The 23,468-nt window shown below is 38.0% G+C and overlaps 1 protein-coding gene across 2 annotated transcripts in view; it reads right to left on the bottom strand.

Moving 5' to 3' along the window:
• The window catches only part of dnm3a (dynamin 3a), a 95,896-nt gene that overhangs the window by 20,731 nt on the left and 51,697 nt on the right, over window positions 1-23,468 (bottom strand). For both annotated transcript variants that reach the window (XM_056480807.1, XM_056480808.1), the window contains 2 exons: window positions 17,186-17,295; window positions 1,767-1,878 (listed from right to left, as the gene is read on the bottom strand). In XM_056480807.1, coding sequence (XP_056336782.1) covers window positions 1,767-1,878; window positions 17,186-17,295 — 222 coding nt within the window. The remainder of the gene's footprint in view (window positions 1-1,766; window positions 1,879-17,185; window positions 17,296-23,468) is intronic.

Here is a 23,468-nt window from a genome sequence, read left to right as displayed (position 1 = left end):
ATTGCTCAGGTGACAAGTCAAACAGACACAGGTGCTCCTACAAAATTTCCAGTTTTTCCCACATTTCTTGGGTCAAAATAGACCAAAAAAATACTTTTATAACTTCTCCCCCAACCTCCCGCTGGCCTGCATATACCCACACTAGTGGATGCTGCTCTCTCATTGGCTGTAGGTGATCGGCAATGTTATTTTCAATCAGAACACATTACACATTATTTGAATTGCCGACAGCTCCAGATATTTAGCATGCCAAATATCTCACGGGTGTCAGCGACTCATCAGCGATTCTCTCAGATCGCGTCTTTGATAGTTCACACTGTGTGATTGTTACTCACATGAATGAGCATCCGATTTGCCTGTGATTTCAGACAATTGTCTGCGATTTCTCAAAACCTGTCAGTGAGTTAAAATTGGGGCAAAAATCAGTTTGAACTCGGCGTAACTTCAGTGTGCAAATATGGAGAGAGATTAGACTCAATAATAATTCAAGCAAAAGACACGATGTACACATGCGTAGCCAAATTCACGTACGTAAAATATTTATTTATACTTACAAAAACAATTCACATGCACAAAATAAAAATACATTTTCATAAAATACGTTTCACAAATGCAAAACACCATTTGCAAATATATAAGAGTGTACAAAAAGTTTTGAATGTTTAAAATTCACGAGTTCATCCTGAATGAGAATGTGCAAATCCTCTCTCACGTACGACTCACCCTGAATGCGAGTGTGTGCATTTTGAGACTTTCCTGCCAGAAACAGGCAACTCGTACCTCTCAGCCAATCAGATGAGAGCTGTACTCGATGTCAACCACTCTGCGCTCCTTTTGCGCAGTCTGTTCCTCTAACCAACATGGCGGATACTCCTGTAAGTCAATACTGTTTCCTACTAGTTTGTGTATACGCTTTTTATAGTAGAATCTGAGTGTATTTTCAGTAACTCAATAGAAAAGTGCTTGTGTTAAGTCTATTCTTCTTAGAGGATCATCTCCGTTAATTAAGTCAGACTGCGCAAATGGTGCGCACAGTGAAGCGCTTCGGTCATTCCCGCGTTTTCAGGGAGTTGTGATTGGTTGAACAGTAAGCTCGCATCTTATTGGCTACAGGGCACGAGTGACTCACGTGGGAGGTGTGTGCTGGCAGGAAAGTCTCAAAAATGCACACACTCGTATTCAGGGTGAGTCGTACGTGAGAGAGGATTTGCACATTCTCATTCAGGATGAACTCGTGAATTTTAAACATTTAAAACTTTTTGTACACTCTTATATATTTGCAAATGGTGTTTTGCATTTGTGAAACGTATTTTATGAAAATGTATTTTTATTTTGTGCATGTGAATTGTTTTTGTAAGTATAAATAAATATTTTACGTACGTGAATTTGGCTACGCATGTGTACATCGTGTCTTTTGCGTGAATTATTATTGAGTCTAATCTCTCTCCATATGCAAAGACCTTAAATCTGATCTGCTTTTAAAGTATGTAAAAGAGCAGCCTGAACTTTCTTTAAAACTTCTCAATTTGTGCTTCACAGAAAAAAAAAATGGGGCTTTAAAAAAACTATTCCTTTAAAGCACTAGCACATGGTGTTGGTTTTGCGAAGAACTAGGGAATAAAATAATTCTGAGTGGAGCTTATAAAAGTCCACATGGCATCCGGTAATAAAGACCTTATTGGTTTCAACCGAAACCTGTATTTTGAAGTAAAAGGGCACAGGGTTTAACACGCAGGTAAGCAAAGCCAGTGGGTCTGTGAGCTTACTGTGGTTTTCTCCGGGTAAACCCCAGCTCTCAGCAGAGAGGCCTTCCAGCTGTCCACATCATCCTGAGTGTCACAGGCCAGCTCCAGATGCCTGTAGTCCTTATACACGTTCCTATGGTGAAAATAACATCGTTGTTAGCCGGTTCCTATGGCAGCCTGTACACATAAACAAAATCAGCAAAAACTCTCTCACTCGCACATATTATCCGGCCAAAACCACAAACCACCGACCACCCCTTTCGCCCTCTTTGATATGAAAACCCATTCTCTCTCGCTCTCTTCGCAGGTTTGGTCCTATCTTACATTTTTATCCGTTATTCCCATTCCCATTTTTTACTTCTGTCTAATATCTTTGCCCAGTCTCTCCCTCTCCTTTTCCTTTCCTCGCTCGCTCAGGAATCTGGAGCCGGTCTCTCTCCATCTGTTCCACATTCCCGCTAATTATTCTGTTGTTCCTCTCCTCCTTTTGTTTCCCTCTTATTTCTTTCTGTGCCTTTTGTTTCTCTTTGTTGTGCCCGTGGGGTAAAAGGCTTAAAGTATAACGGTGCAACGTTTATTTGATTTAGTCTGCGGCTGATAAGAACACATTTACAAGAACGTGACCTGAGACTAGGGTCGAGCCTGACACACACACACACACACACCACAGCAACCACATTCTCACACGCTTCCATCTTATAAAACACAGGCACAGATATGACTCAGTGCTACTAATTGCTACAACTCAGAAATCCCTTCTTATAAATGCTTGCGTAATTACTTGCTCTGAAAGTTTACGTATATAAGACATATGCACTGATCAAGCGTCTAAAACGTCATTCGCTTCGCAGAGGCTCCTAATAAGGTGTAATGTGTGGAATATTGCTTCGCGGTTCAGCTATTCATAACTCATTGCTAGTTCATGATATTTCTGACAGGATAACTGGGGCGCTTGTGAATGTACTGAACTTTATTTGCTGTTCCAAAACCGCAAAGTACGACTCCGACTTTTAGAAGGATTTAGATGCACAAATTGAGTCAAAAAAATCAACAAAACAATCTGCGCACATCCAAAAACAATATTTGGGTATGTTTCTAGGGCTACTTATGGATTTTTTTCTCTCTCAATCTGAAGCTTAGCTCATATCCCAAAGTCTTAGATGAATGTACGCTATAAAAAATGACTGTGCCAACTTAATATTTTGAGTTAAGTTAACTTATCTGGATTGAATGTGGTAACATAACGTATATATATCAAAGCTTTACTTTTCTTTAAGCTTATTTAGACTGAGGTACACCTTTTATTAGGTACACCTTACTAGTACTGGGTTGGACCACCTTTTGCCTTCAGAACTGCCTTAATCCTTCCATTCAACAAGGTACTGGAAATATTCCTCAGAGATTTTAATCCATATTGACATGATAGCATCACTCAGTTGCTGCAGATTTGCACGGCCATGATGTGAATCTCCCGTTCCACCACATCCCAAAGGTTTGAATTGAGATCTGGTGACTGTGGAGGCCATTTGAGTACCGTGAACTCATTGTCATGTTCAAGAAACCAGTCTGAGATGATAAGCATAATAATCTTGTTCTTTCTTTTGACATGAGATTCTTACCCCACTGGCAGATTATTTTGCTTGTTTTAAAGAAAAACTCACTCGATATTGGCATATTATTTCTGAAAACAAGACAATATGTTTTGCTTGCTTAGAAAATGCTTCTTGAAGTAAGAATGTTTAGATATTTGGACTGGAAACCAGACAAAAAATCTAAGTAAGAAAACTTTGTTTGCAGTGTATTCGTTTACTTTTGGAGGACGACAGAGGATGAGTGGCTTTCTGAAGGTTTGGAATTTGATTGTGCTGGTTAAAAAATTGCTTAAGTGCATTTTTGACAAAATTTGTGCGGGATTGGGATCAGTTTGGATGTTTTAAACATGCAAATCATGTTAAATATTTAACAAAAACCAAGTGTGCGTACCTACTCATTTTTAGTTTAGTGAGGCTTTTGACTTTGGGCTGGAAACATTGAAGTGTCTTTGGCACCATTTTCTCATTGTAATGTTGTGGTGAGTTTGTCTGAGATTCCTGCTTTTTTAGTAAAACTGTTATTTGAAGATTTCAAAAACCTGCTTTTAGTATTAAATGAAACATAGTCCATTAGTGGAACCATTAGTCATCCTGATCAATTAAAGGCAAGTTACGTCAAGTATGTGGGCACCATGATGGCTTAACACTGTTGCCTCACTGCAAGAAGGCTGCTGATTCAAATCCCTGCTGGGCAAGGAGGCATTTCTATGTGGATTTTGCATGTTCTCCCCGTGTTCTTGTGGGTTTCCCTTAAAGACATGCAGTATAACCGAACTGAATAAAAAAATTGGCTGTAGTGTGTGTGAAAGAGAGTGAGAGTCAACATCAATATTTAAGTTCACTAAACTTAAAGTCCATTACACTTGAATTATAAAGTCCTATCAACATCATTCTTAATTACAACAACTTATATATTTCAGTTAACTAAACTTAGACCTTAGACCACATTCATCCTCATCCATTAAAGGGCACCTTTGGTGAAAAATCTACTTTTCAAGCTGTTTGGACAGACATATGTGCATGTATGGTGTATAGACCGTCATATATTGGGGTGAAATAAACACACCCAGTCCTTTTTTTTTCAATTTAGCAACATAAAAAACGGTGGACCAATTGGAGCGGTTTTCAGATCGACCGCACTTTACGTAGGAGTGCGGTCCCCCCGCCCACCGAATTGATTGACAGCTGTATTAACATGTCCCGGTAGTCACGTGTATAATCATATCAGCAAGAGAGGATGTGCTCAAAGCAACTCGGAATAAAAAGCCTGTTCAGTTCGCTAGGTTCATCAATCATCATCATCAAACGTGATCAAGAGTAAGTTTCACATGTTTAAAATGTTTTAAAACAGCATGTGTGTAATGAATTTCACCGATTTAGCTTAGGTTTACTTCATCAGCACAGCCGTGTCTCAGAACAATTATAAAGGAAGACGCTTCAGTCGCGGTTTGTGGATGTTAAATCAGGTTTATTTTGTTCATTAACATAACAGATATCCATACAGCAGTGGAGATTAACCTGTATCCTGTCACATTTGCGTGCAAAAAGAGTGCAAAGCTAAACGGGCGCTCTGTCTGTCTGTCTGTCTGTCTGTCTGTGTGTGTGTGTGAGAACTTTGTGTGACTTATCGATGCAACTGCACAATAAATACTCATTGGTAAAGTTCTTACTGTAGTATTTCTCACAAAAGCTACGTGAGATCTTCTTCCTTTAAGTTTGTCTGTTGTCTGACGCAGAGGGAGGAGATTATTGTTGTCTGACGCAGAGGGAGGAGATTAAGGCACGCAGAAAGGCACGTAGAAACGGTGGGCGGGGAGGACTAGCCTTAAAGGAGCAGTACACCAAAACCGCCACCCAGTGCACAAATGTATAAATAGGAATTTAATAAAAGGTATAATAAAAAATCTGATGGGTGTTTTGAGCTGAAACTTTACACACACTTTCTGGAGACGCAAAACACTTATATTAAATCTGAAAAAAGGGCTAACCTAGGTGCCCTTTAAGTCAACTTTAACTTGAGTTGAGACAACTTCACTATTTAAGGGAAATAAACCTAAAATTTTAAGGCAGCACGAACACTTACTTTAAGTTGAAACAACTAAATGTCATTTTGCTACACTATAGTAACTGTTTGTTTTAATATTTTAAATAATCTTGTAGTAATTTTGTAAGGTAAGTTTATATTTTCATGAGTTGCATATCGCATTAGATCAATATCAAGGCAAGTAAACAATCATTTTTTGGTCACCTGTTCTTCATTATTCATCCATCAGCTTGTGAAAATGAAACAATAATCGCATTTACTGTATAACACTTACAACCAAAGTCTACAGAGAGGGGTCTCTGTAAATGCGTAACAGCAAAAACCTCCATTTGTTTGTTTTTACACACTGATGAGCGGGTGGTAATTATTGTCGGCGGTAATCACTACAATGTTTCAGATGTCACCGATTACATTCAACTCAAAACATTCCTTTAATCACAGCCCTGAGTGAGTCCAGAACCACACATAACTACTCGCCGTCACACATCAACCCGGATGTAATGTACACCGATGCAAATGTGAGACCAGAAAAAATTAAAAATCTCTGTATTTCTCATGAGCCTCTTGTACAGACGTGGACAAAATAGTTGAAATCCTTCCACTCAAGAAATAGAAACTACACTGAAATAATTTGAAAGTGAAAAAAGTGATGATTAATCAATATTAAACTAATAAAAATCTTAAATTGCTTTCAAATTGTCGTTCAAAAAAGAGACAAACTAAAGGGTATCAACAATTTTGTCCACATCTATATGTCACATCAACAGTGTTGGGGGTAATGCATTACAAGTAACGTGAGTTACGTAATAAAATTACTTTTCTAAGTAACGAGTAAAGTAACGCATTATGTTTAAAATTAAATAATAATATTTGAGTTACTTTTAAAAAATTTTTTTAAATCTTTTTAAAATTTTTTTTGCAGTGATGCCAGACAAATGTCACTGCTGTGACAAAATAAAAAACCACCGCCTGACATCACCGGTCGCGAGCTCTGACACTTGGGAGGGTGTGAAGGGCACAGTATGAATCATTCGATCATTAGAGAAAGTGTGTGTGTGTAAGAGAGTGAGAGAGAAAGAAAAAAGGGGGATTTTTCAGAGTGCTGGGTGGTATGTTTCTGCTGGTGAGCGGGAATGAGTGTGGAGTTTATGAGAGCTTGAATATCTTTATACAGAGTGCTTGAAGTGATGGATGTGTGTGTGTGTTTGAGTGTGTGTGTAGTGTGCGAGATCATCTGATTGATTGTGGTACAGCCTTGGGTGTGTTTACAATAGTCTGCCATGCCTCTCTCAGTGTCAAAGCTCTGTGTATGTGTGTGTGCGCTCACCGCAGCATACCAACATCTCTCCAATTAAGCAGCTAATCAATCCCAGGCACACCCGCACTCCAAACGAAAGAGGCTGCGCATGTAGAGACAGAATGTCAGAGACTGAGAGGATAGGGAGGGACATTGAAGTAGAGACTGGCCAGGAATGTGTCAGAAGTGTGTCCTACTGCGCCCCCTGTTCCCGTTATGCTTGCTGTGAAGTATTACAGTAAAGTTACAAAGTGTTTATGCAAGAAAATGATGTTAAATGAAGTTATATGTCCCTGCAGAAGGGCAAATGGATGTTCGAGTGTGTGTGTGTGTGTGTGTTGTGTGACCACCAGATGTGAATTCACTGCACCCTCCTTGAGACAATCTTGGCAACGATTTTGTAACGTGAGACACGATTTCTTTCATTCCCAGGCAAAATCAACAGTCTTGCAGCAGTTAGTGTGACAGGCTCGCTGACGGCCCATTAATTGCCTTGTCGGTGAATCTTAGCGCCTCCTGACAGTGTCAAACACAATAACGTAAAGTTTTGAATATTCTTGACTACAATTAAAGCTTTGCACGCAATTTCAGAAATGAATACACTGTATATCAAGTGCACCATGTATCATCTACACTCTAAAAAATGGTTTAAACTCAACTCTGGGTAAAATATAGGCTCATTCTTAGAACGTAGTCCTGTGGACGTTTCTGGAGACCGTGAAATACGTAGCCGGGGGTACGTACGGCTGCACTTCATTTTTTTAAGCGAACGCTGAGGGGCGGTGTAACGCCGTTCCCTTCGGCGCTTGCCTCCGTGTGGAGGGCTTTCCCGCTGCAACCAGTTTGTCCGGTTAGCTCTTCGTGTACTCTGGCGGACTCGAGGCGCAGAGAGGAGCTGACCACGACGACGACCGGGTTTGAGTCCGGGGAAGAGCGGTTCCAGAAATCAGGTAAGAAAACAAAATCCAAAAAATGAAGCGAACAAGTTCGTCACAGGGTGAGAATTTGGTCAAAATCCGAAAACGTGGTAAAAATCAGACGAGGGCTTTTCTTTTTCTGGACGGCTTTTGTGAATCATCGTTGGTTGGGTTTAGGGACGGAGGAGGGTGGGCCGGTCACACGGTCAATCATTCTGTCATCCAGGCAGACAGGCGGAAGGTTGTTCGACAGCAGCCTTCAGCGGGTTTACGCGAGAACGGCGCTGGAAAAAGCGCGCACAGCGGCCTCTCGCGGACTCGCGAAAACAAAAACTGCAAAAATACGTACCTCCCGGGACGTATTTCGCGGCCTCCAGAAACGTCCCCGGGACTACGTTCTCAGGATGAGCCTGGATTGAATATAGACTATATTAGTAAAGCCTTTAGTAAAGTTCTAATGTCATTTTTGCAGGTTTATTATTAACAAGTTATTGATATTAGTTTATACGCTTCCCACAGGTTTGAAATATACTTGTGATGGTATTCGGATTGAAACACACCTTTTACCCATAGCACAAAAATGGCTGACTACATGCGACAAACAAAAAATAATGTGATTTTTAACAATATTTTCATTTATCATGACACTGTTATACACTTTTGGTTTTCAATCGGTAAAAGTTTTTTTTTTTAAAGGCTGTTGAAATAAAAAAAGAAATCCACTATTTCTCTAACTTGTATGGCATTCAGGAGCCACGAGTACCCACCGGTAAAAGCTGATCACTCTCTCTCTCTCGAGTTCAAGCTAAGGTTACTTTAGTGACATGACATTTTGTACAGTATTGCTAATTTAGTACATCTATAAAATGTGTAATACATTAAGATAAATTAATAAAATATACAGCAAATGAGAAATAAATGACAGAAAAATTAATAAAAACAGACAATATCTCTGGTTATATCCGATAACCCATTTCTTAAACAGTTGAAGTCAGAATTATTAAACCCCCTTTGATTTTTAAATTCTTTTTTAAATATTTCCCAAATGATGTTTAACAGAGCAAGGACATTTTTACAGTATGTCTGATAATATATTTTTTTTCTGGAGAAATTTCGGCTAGAATAAAAGCAATTTTTAATTTCTTAAAAAAAAATTATGGTCAAAATTATTAGACCCTTTACATTCAATACATTACAGATATGCTCACTGAATACAAACCCAACAGATCATTCAGATCTTTAGGATCAAATAAACTAGAAATTCCAAGAGTTCAGTCAAAGCAGGGTGAATCGGCTTTCAGCTACTACGCCCCTCGCTGCTGGAACCAGCTTCCAGAAATGATCAGATGTGCTCCAACATTAGGCACGTTCAAATCAAGACTGAAAACACATCTGTTTAGCTGTGCCTTTACTGAATGAGCACTGTGCTACGTCCGACAGATCGCACTATTCTATTTTTCTCTTCTTTTTCATTCTTTTATAACACATTTTATCTGTTTTTATGCTTATTTATAAATTTTTTTTAATCATTTTTAATATTAGTTTTTATTTTCTTATACTTGTCTTTTTATTCCTGTTTGTGTAAAGCACTTTGAATTGCCACTGTGTAGGAAATGTGCTATATAAATAAACTTGCCTTGCCTTGCCTTGAAGCTATATTTTTTCGATAATTATACAATAACTTGCCTAATTACCCAAACCTGCCTAGTTAACCTAATTAACCTAGTTAAGCCTTTAAACGTCACTTTAAGCTGTATAAAAGTGTCAAATATTATTTACTGTCATCATGGCAAAGATAAAATAAATCAGTTATTAGAAATGAGTTATTAAAACTATCATGTTTATAAATGTGCTGAAAAAAACTCTCTGTTAAACAGAAATTGGGGGGAAAAAACAGGTGGGCTAACAATTCAGGGGGGCTAATTATTCTGACTTCAAATGTATATTTTGCAGCCAGTTTAGATGGCATTTCGACCTCTCCGGGTATATTGTAAAGTTTTTCTGAGTCGTTTGAATTAAAGAATGTGTTATTTATTGTTTGTCTTACTCGCTCTCATGGCTGTGAGTGTGTGTATCAAATGTGTATAATTTTCAGCTGCGAAGGCAAGGGAAAAAGTAGACTTAAATAAAAAGGTAATGCAAAAAATGCATACAAATAACAACAGCTTTAGAAAGCGAAAGCAAAAGTCGAATCCCAGACATTTTAGGAAATTTACAAACCTCAGCCGGACGCATTGTTAAGTCTCAAAAAAGGCGTGTCTCTTTGGATCGATTGCAGAGCATGTGAGAGTGAGAGAGTCTGTGGGAGTGTTGACAGTTCTCGTGCACACAGTAGGTTGAGAGAAGATTTTCCACTGGTTAATCGATCGTGGATGTTTGGTTATTTTGTGCAGATACAAAAGAGTGATAAATGATAATAATAATAGTAAAAAAAGTGTCACCAAATACTTAAGTAGTTGTTAATATATCCAGGTGGCCCAACCAACTAAAGTCTATGTGTGGGAAGCTCTGATATTCTTTATTGGCACACTGCTGAATTTAACAGAGATTTATTTAATGTTTGCTATCATTCAATGGAAAAGTTATTCATTGGATTTACTAAATTTGTTTAAGGTAACTGGTTGCAAATTTAGTAATGTTCTAATTAGTTTGTTCGTTTAAATTCAGCCTATATATATTGCCTGCAACCAGACCTTAATATTGTTTTTTGTAAATACACTGAATAATTTTTTTCAGTGTAGTTATATTTTTCCTAATGCTGTATCAAGCCAACTAACCTTTTTAACTAACACATTTTCCGTATAAATGCTTCACATTTGAACTCTAGTAAATAAAAAGTGAATATTTTAAAATTATATTATTGTATTGCTAAAACTAAACAGACTGAGTGACTTTACCTCACAATTCTGCTCCATTGTAGTTATTGATTCCACTCTGACAACTATACTGAAATTAACTTTGCCTCTACATGTCAATTAGTTCTTATTAAAGCAAAGTTTTAGTAGGCTGTTATTTCTGGTTATGACTACATTATATTTTTGTCTGTTAAGCCATAGTTATGCAATTTGATCAACAAAACAAGAGTAGTGGGCCAGAAACATGTCAGACTACACATTGCTTCTTAACCAGTCACTGTCTGACATCTTTAAAGACTTTCTGGTTTCTTTAATGACGTCTGTAATGTTGCGTGAAATCCAAATTTACCATGTTTATTTTACTAGCGCACATTGCTGTTCCTTAGGCAAACAATTATTCTGTCCAAGTTAATCCACTAAAAAATAACTGTTTGTTTTAGTAATCTTCACTCAAGTTCTGACCGTTTGCTTGTGAATTTGAAGTGGTGGTCCTTTCCTGCTGATGTCAGTTTGACGGCTTCAGCCACAATATTCCTAACCACTCCCATCTAACCATTAGTTTGCTACTTCTAATTCATGCAGACTTTATTGTAATGTCACTGAGATGATGGAACTAAAATCTGTGAAACAAACCTCAGAGAAACACCATAAAGACAAAAATAATAATGCATACAATAGATCCAGGAACATTTCTAGTGCGTAAGCAGCACCGATTCGATTGTCTTTCTTTCACAATGTTTGAAAGCTCTGAAAAGCTTCTGTGCCCCTATTGGTCATATCACAGATGTGGCCTGATACTGGGTATTGTGAACCTAACATTAGGTTAAGGTGACTCATAAAGACACTTTTAAGGGCCATTTACATATCGCGTCTAAAAGCGAATAGAAAGCGTGAGGCGAGTCACTTCCTTCACCATTTTTCAAGAGTTCACATTTAGCTCACAATTTATACATAGCTTGTTTGGCGTGCTGTCCCGGGAGAGAGCCCTGAGCTCAAGGTATCCTCGAGCCCAGGGCTCCCTCCTTTCACAGGGCGAGGGGAGACTGAGCTCAGGTCGATCTGAAACTCCCCCGCTGCTGAGGCAAAGGTGAACTTCCTGAGAGTAAGACATTAGAAAAAAGATTTAGGCTTATTTTATCTATAATATAGAGCACATTTGGATGGTGGGCGGAAACCAGGGAACCCGGGGAAAACCCATGCGGACACGGGGAGAACATGCAAACTCAGCACATGAACACCAGATGGCCCAGTGAAGACCCAACGCCATTGGTATTCTTGCTGTGAGGCAACAGTGCTAGTCACTGGGCCACCCATTCTGGATAAAGGTGGAAGAAGGGGAGGTTTCTTCCAGACGAAGATAGTTGTAGAGAGGAAATGAGGATATATATAGTGACTTGGGATCCTTTGATTGGAGGATCATGATTAGCCAATGTGGACCAGCTGGGTCAATCATGAGCACATGCTCCTCTGGAAATTAGTTTAAAATTTAAACTTCACTTAACATGCATGTGCGCTCTCTCATGTCGTCAGTTGTTGCTAGGTGACCATCAACTGTTTCCTTAGAGGATGACAAACTGACAAAACATGCTGCAGCTCTGATACAACTTTTATTTATGGAGAAAATTAAAAAGCACTGCAGTGTTTGGGTGTTCTGTGTAAGTTTGAGATAATTAGTCTACCAAAATGTATATATCCCATACAAAGTATGAAGCTGATTTGTCAGTTCTTGTCACATGACTCGAAAAGTGGAAATGTTTTAAAGTGGGTGCGCCTGGAATACGCAAGCGTGTCACACGACTTGCATCAATCCCAGTATTGGAAATAGCAAACTTGCATTCGCAAAAGACACAATATGTGAACAGCCCCGTAGTCTGCTGAATGTTTATAATGGGCACAGATAAAGTGTAACGTGTAATGTCGGCTTAAGACAAAGGGGTGGTAGACATGAAACTGAGAAAGCTTATATTAGAAAGCCACTAGAAGCTCAAAGCACAAACTGAGCTAAAGAATAAAAACACACAGAGGGGAAGAAAAGCCTTGTGGCATGTAGAAACATTTCGAGGAGAAGAGAGACATAAATAACTGATTAATAGTCCAGACACCGTAGAATGGAATGTGTGTGAGTGAGACACGGCGAAAGAAAATATCAGATTCTACTCTAAATTACCACAATAATAACAAAACTCTACATTTCCTGGAGAAACTTTGAGTGGTTATTGTCCATGCAAATATTGCCACTAGTCTAACCCTTGTCAAAACACAGTATATTTATAAATGATCCAATTAAAATAGCCTCACAAAATCTATTAATTAAACATGTCGCTGCCAAATAAGCTATTAAGACAACCTGACAAAAGTCTTGATGTGGATCCCAGTTGTAAGAGCAACAAATAATAACTTGACTTCTAGTTGATCATTTGGAAAAGAAGAAGGTAGAATTTTCTGATGAATCATCTGTTGAACTGCATCCCAATCATCACAAATACTGCAGAAGGCCGACTGGAACCCGCATGAACCCAAGATTCTCACAGAAATTTGGTAAAGGAAAAATCATGGTTTACATTCAGTATGGGGGTGTGTAAGAGATCTGCAGAGTGGATGGCAACATCAACAGCCTGAGGTATCAAGATATTTTGTGCTGCCCATTATATTACAAACCACAGGAGAGGTCAAATTCTTCAGCAGGATAGTTTTCCTTCTCATACTTCAGCCTCCACATCAAAGTTCCTGAAAGCAAAGTAGGTTAAGGTGCCTCAGGATTGGCCAGCCTAGTCACCTGACATGAACATTATTGAGCATTATTGAGTCCTGCAAGAACGCCTTCTTTATCATTCCAGATTACTTTATTAATAAGTTATTTGAGTCATTGCAGAGATGTATGGATGCAGTTCTCCAAGCTCATGGGAGTAATACACAATATACATTATTTTTCCACTGCACCATGACTTTATATTCTACACTGTATAGAGTATATTATTTCTGTTAAGTGACAAGACTTTTGTCTAAGCAAAGTCAGACCTTACTGTCCTAATTAAATAATTAATAATCAGGCATGATCAAATTTTATAAAATAAGCGCAATCCAGAGGCCTTTGGCTTTCATATAAACCCCTTCTGATACCAAAATAACAACTAAAAGTCAAGTTATTAAGTGTTGGTCTGAAAACTTGGATAGGCGACAAGACTTTTATCAGGTATTGTACATGCAATCTGCTTGCATTGCATTATGATCATTGTACATTAGTACTAGGAGTTCCCTTTTCAGAGATTAACCAATACAGGCAAATTCATGGGCTATATGCACGCCAAGTGTTTTTCAGCCACCAAGAAATTCTGGTGAAAGGTTGATATGAGTATTTTACTGTAAATGTATGTGCCATCAGGAGTAGCAGAAACTCCATTGAAAATACTGTGGTAGAATAAATGTCCATATTTTAAAGACATGACGTGGAACAATGGAATTTAATGCAGTGCTTCTTATCCAGTGTGAGACCTACTTTATATCGTATCTCAATCAGGCTGTGAAGATGATTGATTTTAAACAAATAGTGAGTTTATAATGGTGTAACAGTTTGCTGGAAATGCCTGAGCTGGCTTATTCAAAATGAAAAGTTCCGATGCATGTAGCCCATTAATTATAATATAACTGAATACTATAAACAGAACTATTTTTAAACAAATGTGAATTAATGTAAGTCAGCACATGTAAACATAGTGTTGCTCATGAGCAAGGTAACTGCTTGCTCATCCATTTTTGAACATGTTTCTTATATATGAAAAATACTTGCATGTACCTGTACACAATACTTACTTGCATTATGTTTATAGGTATTATAGTTGTCAGGATATTGATATAGTGACTGTTGCTGACCATTAATTTCACTCATAATGCTATAAAATGTCAGACATTGTCCCTCATAACCATTAGTATCAGGGGTCGTTTACACAGAACAGCACTCAGGTAGTGGGAGGTTATCCGGACGCAGTCCCCATGAGCGAGTTCTTCTGATTGGTCAACTGCTTTGTAACTGATATTGATGAGTGGTGCTGCTGTGTGTAAAAGTTGAGATTCTTTTAACTGGACACAGCATCTAAAAAACTCGTAGTTTATGTGTGCGGCACTTTAAAAAAATCTTTTTTGAAAACACAATTAGCTGGGTTTAGGTCAGTGATTCGTTGGTCTGAGTGATCTGTATTACAAGCTTCACCTGAAAGACGTGTATCTGAAATGTACAACAAAATGCACCCTATGTATTTCAGATTCACAAATATGTAGACAGCACCCTCTAGTGGATTTGCATTTGAAACGTGTAACAAAATGGGCATAGAGCAATGTATTTTATGTTTTGCAAAAATGTTGACTGAGGCATGTATTCACAATGATAATATAAATAATTATAATATAAATATGAATAATATAAAATTAAACAAGCATTTTTTGTCGACTTGCAGCACAAGTATCAATCGATTGAGTAGTTGTCTAGTCTTGCATCTCCCCTACCACACATTCATTGAATTTGTACTTTTTTATTGTCCTACAGAACTAAAAATATATATACACAGTGTCAGGGTTCTGCCACTCTGGTCCTGTAAATTCTTGTTTTGGTGGCAGAGTCCGGACACTAGCTCTGTTTTGTCTTGTCCTGTTGTGCTTGGCTCGAGTTTTCTTGGGTCGAGCACTTTTTTTGTCATTGTCTGGATGCGCGTCATCAGAGGTGCGCGCGGACCGTACTCTTGTACTCGTGTTTGTGGTGTTTCGTCAGCATCGCGCTGTTTCATTCTCAGCGTCTCCGTCTAGTTGGTTTCGGTTTTGGTTGGCGCTAAGATGAAACATGCGCGTTGCATTTATGTGAGCGCACGGTAAGGTGTTTTCACTTATCGTGTGCTCGTGTCTTGCGTCTGTTGTCAAAGCACGTGACTCTGTGTTTACATTGATCGCGTGCTTTTGTTGTGTGCTTCAGTGTTTTGTCTTGTCATACGAACACGCGGTTAATGAGTTCTCTCATTGGCTGCGTGTTCTAGTCTTGTTTTATGTGAGCACCTGGCTTGTGTTGACTCTGTGTCATGTGCTCTCCCGTCTATCGTCTAGTCCCACCCTCCTTGTTATACCATTATTAGTTAATTATGTTCATCTGTTTGTGTAATAATTTACTCCTGCTTATATTCTCCTCATCTCTGCTGTCCTGTGCCAGTTTGTCATCGTATGTTGTCTCATCGTGTTACCCTGTCGTGTGTCTGTTCAACTCCTAATCCCTGCCAGCCTGCCCAGTCGAGTTTGGTTTGTTTGTTTATTTGTTTTGTTAATGTTTTCCCCCTCGGGGTAGTTTGTTTTGCTGTTTTTGCCTTTTTATTTTTGTTTTGCCATTTATTATTAATAAAACCAATATTCTTTTCTGCACCTGAGTCCTCGCTCCCTTTTCCTCTACACCGATCGTGACACACAGGGCTCGAAGTTAACCCTCAGCGCAAGCCCTTTTGCGATGGTGTACGTGGTGTTAAATTTTACATATAGCTGCACGGTTGACAGCATCTGGCGATTAAATGAAGGATTAAACAGAACCTCTCGTGCTTAAAATGTGTAGATTTGGCAAACAGTTACAGGTACCTGAAAATTCCAACACAATCTCACGGCAACTCGTAACTTTTTGATTTAGTGGCTAATTCGTAAGAATTTGCACGATCTAATTCGTACAATTTAGTATGATTTGCTCATCCTCCAATGACGGTTGGGTTTAGGGGTGGGGTTAGGTGCCACGCCTCCTTTTTAAAATCGTACAATTTCGTACGACTAAACTCGAGACTGACTGTAAAAATATATCATATCAGCTCAAAAATTTCTCAAAATTGGACTTTCAATGAAATGTGAATAAATAATGGTCGACAAATGCAGGAGCTAAAGGACTTGCTTCAAAGGACGGGACAAAAGATAATGCGATCATTTCAAAGTAATTTAAGTCATGTCAAGACTTTACAAGTAATGTTACTGTAACGGTAAGACCAATGTGCGAATTCTGTGTGTGTGAATGAGAGAGAGAGAAAAAGAGAGCAAGCAAGAGAGAGAGAGAGAGCGCATCTGCCGTGGTGCTGTGTGAGTTGCTTGTTATAGTTGTCTGTAGCATCCAGCTGGGTGTTTTTTGGGAGGCATATTTAATCGTTATTTATATTCCATAGCCTATTTCCTTCGCCCAATATGTACCTGCCGTGTGTTTAGAAAGATTGCTGATATGATACTGTATATGAAACACAATCGGTAGTTGGCAAATATATGGGGTGGATATGCTTGTAAATCGGACTTTGACTTTGAAAGAGTCAGTGCCTCACCAGCAACAAACCTCACCGCACGTCGCTGATATATTTCAAAATGACAAACCATAGAAACAGTAATGCTTGTGTTTGTACATTTTTTGGACATCCTCAATACATGTGACGTTAAATCTATTACATTGGTTCTAATATTTGTAGTCCATTTGCTGGATTGATGTTTTTGCTTGTCTGCCATTGGCTGGGATCTCAAACACTCACACAGACACTTTCTTAAAGCACACAGACACATCCATTCACAGTGTTGAACAGCTCTTTAGCTGTGCGTGGTTTGTCTATAATATACATATACTTTATGTGGCATGTTCTTTATCTCTGACAGTGTTTGATCTTTACATCATTTTAAAGATGAATAAGTATGTTCTCTGAAAAATGTTCTCTCTTTTGAAGTGTCTGTGTAGGTGCTGTGACTGACCTCTGCTCTGTGTTAAAGATGGCAAAGACATGTTTGTTGGACATGAAGCTCTTCTCTATGTCTCGCACCTTCAAGTTGTCCAGAGGAAGCATGTATTTCTTCTCTTTTTCCTAGAAAATGAGATAAACAATGGACATTTTCAATATTCGTGACCTACATAGATAGAATTTCTGGACACTTTTTTTTAGCCTTTAAGTATAGTGAAGATTTAAGAAAAAGTCAGTAAAGATCTTAATAAGCTTGTCACAATGTAGATGATTAAATATTAGATATTAAATATGCAGATATTAAACAGTGTTTAAAGGAGACCTATATTTGTGAGACAACAGTGTGTCAAAATGTATTCATTCAATTTGTTAAAAATCACACTTCATAGAAAGCAGAAACACCTTGATTGATGTTCTCCTTTTGTACATGTCATCAGATATGGGAAAATCCCTCCTATTAGAGTCAATCTCTCCCTCACTAGTGTAGACAACAATGAGTGAGTTTTAACTCCATACTTGCCTAAGATAATGTCAGCAACTAGGAGGCATTATAAATGTTGAGCTTTAGCATGTACAAATGTGCACCATAGTTACCATAAGCTATTTTGTCTGAGCCACTTCTTTTGACATTTTCAATTATTTACAGAAATAACCTGTTTTGAATGTGTTGCTATGCTGATGTAAAGGCTTTTGTAGCTCCACCCTCTTTTTAAAAAGAGGGCTGGAAGCACAGTCTCATTTGAATTTAAAGCAACATTTACCAAAACTGCACAAGTTGAATCAAAGCCTGAAAGGAGCAGTTTCTAAGGGTTAAAAAATTAATAATTCACTGAGTATTTTGAGCTGAAACTTTACAAACACTCTAGGGACACCAGCAACTTATTTTACATCTAGTAAAAAGAGCATGATAGGCCTCCTTTAATGATTAATCTATGGAAGAACAGCAAAAATATAGTTCCACAAATATGCATTGCAGATAAGCATAGATAATCCACTATTCAGATAATCCATAAAACCAGGATCGTACATACATGGGATACTATTGAACTGAATCACAGACAGGTGATGCTGAATAATGACAGTCCAGGTAACTAATTAAGTGGAAGGATATAAAACAAATGAATCTAGATCAAACTGAGATGAGGAAGAAAAAGATATAGGATAAAACATAAAAGTCTACAACTCGGACACTAGTCTTTGAAAACCTGTAGACTGTTTTTTTTGTGAAGGACATTCCTGAAACAAATGTTTATAAAAGATACTGGTGAAAGTGGATGTAGTGAGTGGGATGGGGCCAAGAGCTGTGGGAGTGGAGCAAGGCAAGTGGATCAAAGGCTAAAGAGCATCACCTGAACTCCACATCGGTCTTGAGCCTCATGGAGGAGTAGGCACAGCCTCTGTGTGCTATGGTCTTTGAGAACCAATGGGAATATTAAGGAGCGGAGCTAGTTTAGTGGCATGAATAATGTGTGTGATCCCGAAATAATACACTGTAACAAATGCTGAGGTCCATACAATTGATTTGTTTTGGGAAAATATGAAAAAATCATGTTATTAGTTTTTAATAATTTGAATGGATTAGACATAAAACAATTAACATAAAACAACCCCCCCCCCAAAAAAAAAGAAATAAAAATAAAAAATTGCATTATCTCAACTTTTAAATACGTAGTTTGAACAAACAGCATTTTTTGAGTGGAGATAATGACCGATATTTAGTATCAAGGAGGAGCTCCAAGAGAGTAAAAAGAGGGACGACAGTGGAAAACAAAAGCCTGGCCTGGGACACTTTAGGTTGTAATTTTGGCTGCCACTTTCCTTTTGTTTTCTGTTTATTTAAATATTAAAGTTGTTGAAAAGTTCTCTGCGTCCCGCTTTAACTGTTACAGTGGTATTCTGTTTTCTGTACTGTTCCAGGGATAAATACAAACTACAGTCTCAGCCAAACCTATAAGCAAACTATCATAACTGTGTATTTTTAAATGAATTCAATTGTCGACATTACGCTGGTAAAGTGCAGAGCTTTTGCAAACATCACTTTATATTAAATTCTGTTTTCGCACCACTTCCGTTTTTCTTACGTGTTTAATTTGTTATTGAGAGGAAAGAGCTCTTAATAATACACGTTCGCTCATGGACTCATTCACTGATTTTATTTCAGCTTATTCCCTGCTTTATCAATGGTCGCCACAGTGCAATGAACCACCAATTATAAACCACAAACCCCCAGTGTTGGGGAGTACCCACACATTTTATGCTTACGAGCAATTTAGTTTATCCAATTAACCTTTATTGCGTGTCTTTGAGCTGTCCCAACAGGCACACAACGTTATAGGATGTCCATATTTGGTTAGATTTGGGTCGTGACGTCAGGTGAACAAAATGCAATTTCCAGTCAGTGTCTAAGTACAACATTATTTTGACGTCCAATAACGACATCAAATGACATTGATTTTAGGTTGATTTTAGGTTGTGTTGGAAAATGACCAAAAATCCGACATCGAGTCAACATTTTAAACCAACGTCATATTGACGTCCAATACTGACATTTATTCGTCAGGTATGGCAACCAAAATCCAACCTCTGATAGATGTCATATTGGTAACGTCCACACAACCTCAAGCTGTAACCTCATTAAAGTTTGATATTTGGTTGATTTTAAGTTGGACATTGACCAGATTTTCATTTCCAAACAAAATTCAACGTCCCCACGACTACATCAAACTGACGTGATATTGATGTCCCCTCCTGTGCCTGCTGGAGTGGGAAAAACCAGTGCAAACACAGAGAGAACATGCAAACTTTGCTCAGCAAGACCTCCTGTTACAGACGGGACTCAAACCAACGACCGTTTTGTTGTGAGGCAACCATGCCCCAATTATTCCCACACAGGATATATTTATACACATTCATACACTCACTTCCAATTTTTTTGTACTTTTAATTAATGAACCAAACACTGGTGACACTGAATTACGTTCAGTCTTTTGTATCAGTGAATCCTCTAGTAATAACCACTCAATTGAGTGAGTGAGTTAAACTTGAGAGTCCAATTTATGAGCAAATTACTCAGATTAACCAATTAAATGTACTGTGTATCTAATCCAAAAGCTCTTCAGGAATCAGGTATCTCTTGTAAACTGGCTGCATGTTTAGGATGTCTCTGCAGTTTGGGAATACATAGATTATAGTGCACAAATTGTATGGACCACTGTTATGAAACTTCATTATGTCTTCCCCTGTGTTCCATAGAAGAAAAATCAAAGAGGGTTGATTATGACTGGATGTTCATTTCTGGCTGAACTATCTCTATAACTGCAACTCTAAAATGGTGTGAACTAGAGAAGATGACTACGAGGAACAAAGCCAAGAGCGTAAAAAACAAAGAAAGAATCTACTGTAGATCCATGTGATCATACTCAGGATGCTTGAAGCCCAGGACAAACCAAAACAAAAAAACATGCACATGAGTGATGCCTCAAGTTTACACTCTTCGAGTAAAAGATTGAAAAAGAATGAAGGAAAAAGACTGAAAGAGGAATTGAGAGATAGAGAGTGAGGGCCCACATGTGGAAGTCATTATTCGGACCAAGGCTCTAAAACACAACATTTCTTCTGACAAAAAAAAAAGAAAAGAAAAGAAAAAGAGCTCCCCCTCTCCACCTCTCTCCTCCCCCTGTCTGTACAGGAGGGGCTGGGGTCTCAGGAAACGGCTTGGATTACATTGCAAATAACGGAACGGAGATGTGGGAGAGAAAAAGAGGAACAAGGGATGAAAGTGTGAGGGGATACACTCTGAAAAGAGTAGAAATGAAAAGCAGAAGGGCAAGAGAGTCGTATGTTGCTATCAGTGATTGAGTCTGGCGGACCGACTGTGTAGGAATTTTTGTGGAGCGTCAAAGGGAGATTTTTTTCTGTATATCACTTATATTTAAAAGCCTGAGTTACAGTAATTCATTAAAAAAACAGTCTGTCATCATTTATTTAGCTCAGTGCCATTGTTAAAGCTCATACCTTTCTTAAACAGGTCACGACCTGAAGCTGAGATGGACAAAAATAAATAAAAAATAACATAAATAATTAAATCCTCATTTAAGTTTACTAAATGTGGTCCAAACTTCCTGCATGCCAGTTTTAAGACTTGTGAAGCACTGAGATTTCCTTGTTTGAGAAACACTTTATTGTCATTTGTCAGCTCAATCGAGAATAAACAAATTTATTAAAAGATTTGGAGTCAGTTTTTCAAATTAATTAATACATCTATACAAGAGGAGTAATGGCTAACCTGATCAAAAGAGAAAGAGAAGGCTTTTCATGTTACTTTTCAGGGCTTTTCATGTTTAATGTTGCTTTTAAACCATCCATTTCTCAAAGAATTTTAAGATAAAATGGACTTTTCATTTTACAATGGACAGCATCCATGAAACATTAAACTGAAAATGATTTCTTGATTAATGATAATAAGAAATGGTCAAGATAAAGCAAATGAAGGATTTTTTTCTGAAGTATTGCCTGACAGTGACGAAGTATGTTTAACCTGATGCTGAGCAGACCGATTGTAATATGACATCAAAGTACCGTGAGATACTTTGGTTCAAAAGTATGTGGGGTAGTTGCAATCTTAACTGACGTGGTGAACTATGATCAGCACAGCACAGATTCTTGGCAAACCAGCCGATTCAAATGTTATCACTCGATTGAATTGGCGTTATCAGAGGTTATCACCTGATAGATATGGGCTACTTGTAGGCTCAGAAGGCTGTTATCATCCATCCACATGGTTAATCAGCTATAGATCGCATCCGGCTGCAACGAAAATTATTTACGTTATTTATAAAATTTCTTATTAACTGTATTTAATTAACATCTACCCCTACCATAACCCTAAAGCCAACCGTCACACTGATGTAAAAACAGATCTAGATCTGGAGTCTTCTCTATTAGTATAACTGATCAACTATGAGAATTATTTATATTATTTATTAAATTATGCATTAATTGTATTTTACTAACGTCTGCCCCTACCCCTACTCTAAAGCCAACCGTCACAGTAACATTCAATTCAATTCAATTCAATTCACCTTTATTTGTATAGCGCTTATACAATGTAGATAAAAGGTCATAGTAAAAGGTAATAGTAAATAGGAACAGTGTAGTTCAATTTGTAGTGTTTAAGTTCAGTTCAGTTTAGCTCAGTTCAGTGTGGTTTAATAATCACTACTGAGAGTCCAAATATTGAAGAGCAAATCCAACGATGCGCAGCTCTACAGATCCCGAACCATGCAAGCCAGTGGCGACAGCGGAGAGGTAAAAAAACTTCACTAAATGGCGGAAGTGAAGAAAAAAAAACCTTGAGAGAAACCAGGCTCAGCTGGGCACGACCATTTTAATTTCTCCGCTGGCCAAACGTCTTGTGCAGAGCTGCAGTCTCAGCGGCGGAGGCCGTTCTATAAAAACAGATCTGAATCTGGAGTCTTCTCTATTAGTATAGCTGATTAACCATGTGGATGGATGATAACAGCCTTCTGAACTTACCAGATATCCATATCTATCAGCTGATGACCACTGATAACGTCTATTCAATGATAACATTCGAAGCGGGTGGTCAAACACACCTAATGTTATCAGTAAAGTCACCACAGCAATAAATTACATGTAAAATATATTAAATTTTATATATAAAAGCTATTTTATTATAATACAATTTCACGAAACATTACTTTTTGTACCGACTCCAAACTCCACTACTTTTCATTCTACAATCAATCGTTTTAAGCGGACCTATAACAGACATACAAGATATATGAAGCATTTTTACATTCCTTTTTGATATCTACAAGAAATGTTACTTTTAGGCTCCTTTTGGGCCCAGAAGAGTATAGTCATTAGCTATGTTTCCATCCACCTATTTTTATGCGCATTTTGGAGATGCACATAAAAAAACGGTTGATGGAAATGCCACGATGTGCATCAATTTTGAAATTTTGCAGGATAAACTTTTTTTTTCGCCAAGAAAAGATTCGCAAAAACTACACCTTTACAGAACAAATTTCAGTATGCGAAAAAGTCATGTGTGAAGAGATCATGTGATGATAAAAATGTGTGTGAATGGATAAACCAGCAAGCTGAGCACATTGTAAAATATCTTAAATGGTGTTTTGGTAATTCTAAAACTCCGTAACCATTTCAGTATTAGTGTTATTACATTGTTAATGACCTCCAAAGTTTCACACATTCATTGCGTGCCGCCGTTTGTATTCTAAGGTGCAAGTCATTTATTAAATAAGGAAAAGATT

Source organism: Danio aesculapii, chromosome 20, assembly GCF_903798145.1.
Source record: "Danio aesculapii chromosome 20, fDanAes4.1, whole genome shotgun sequence".
In the NCBI taxonomy this organism is placed as follows: domain Eukaryota; kingdom Metazoa; phylum Chordata; class Actinopteri; order Cypriniformes; family Danionidae; genus Danio; species Danio aesculapii.
Note: the sequence above shows the minus strand (reverse complement) of the source record. Positions and strands in the feature narration are given on the sequence as shown.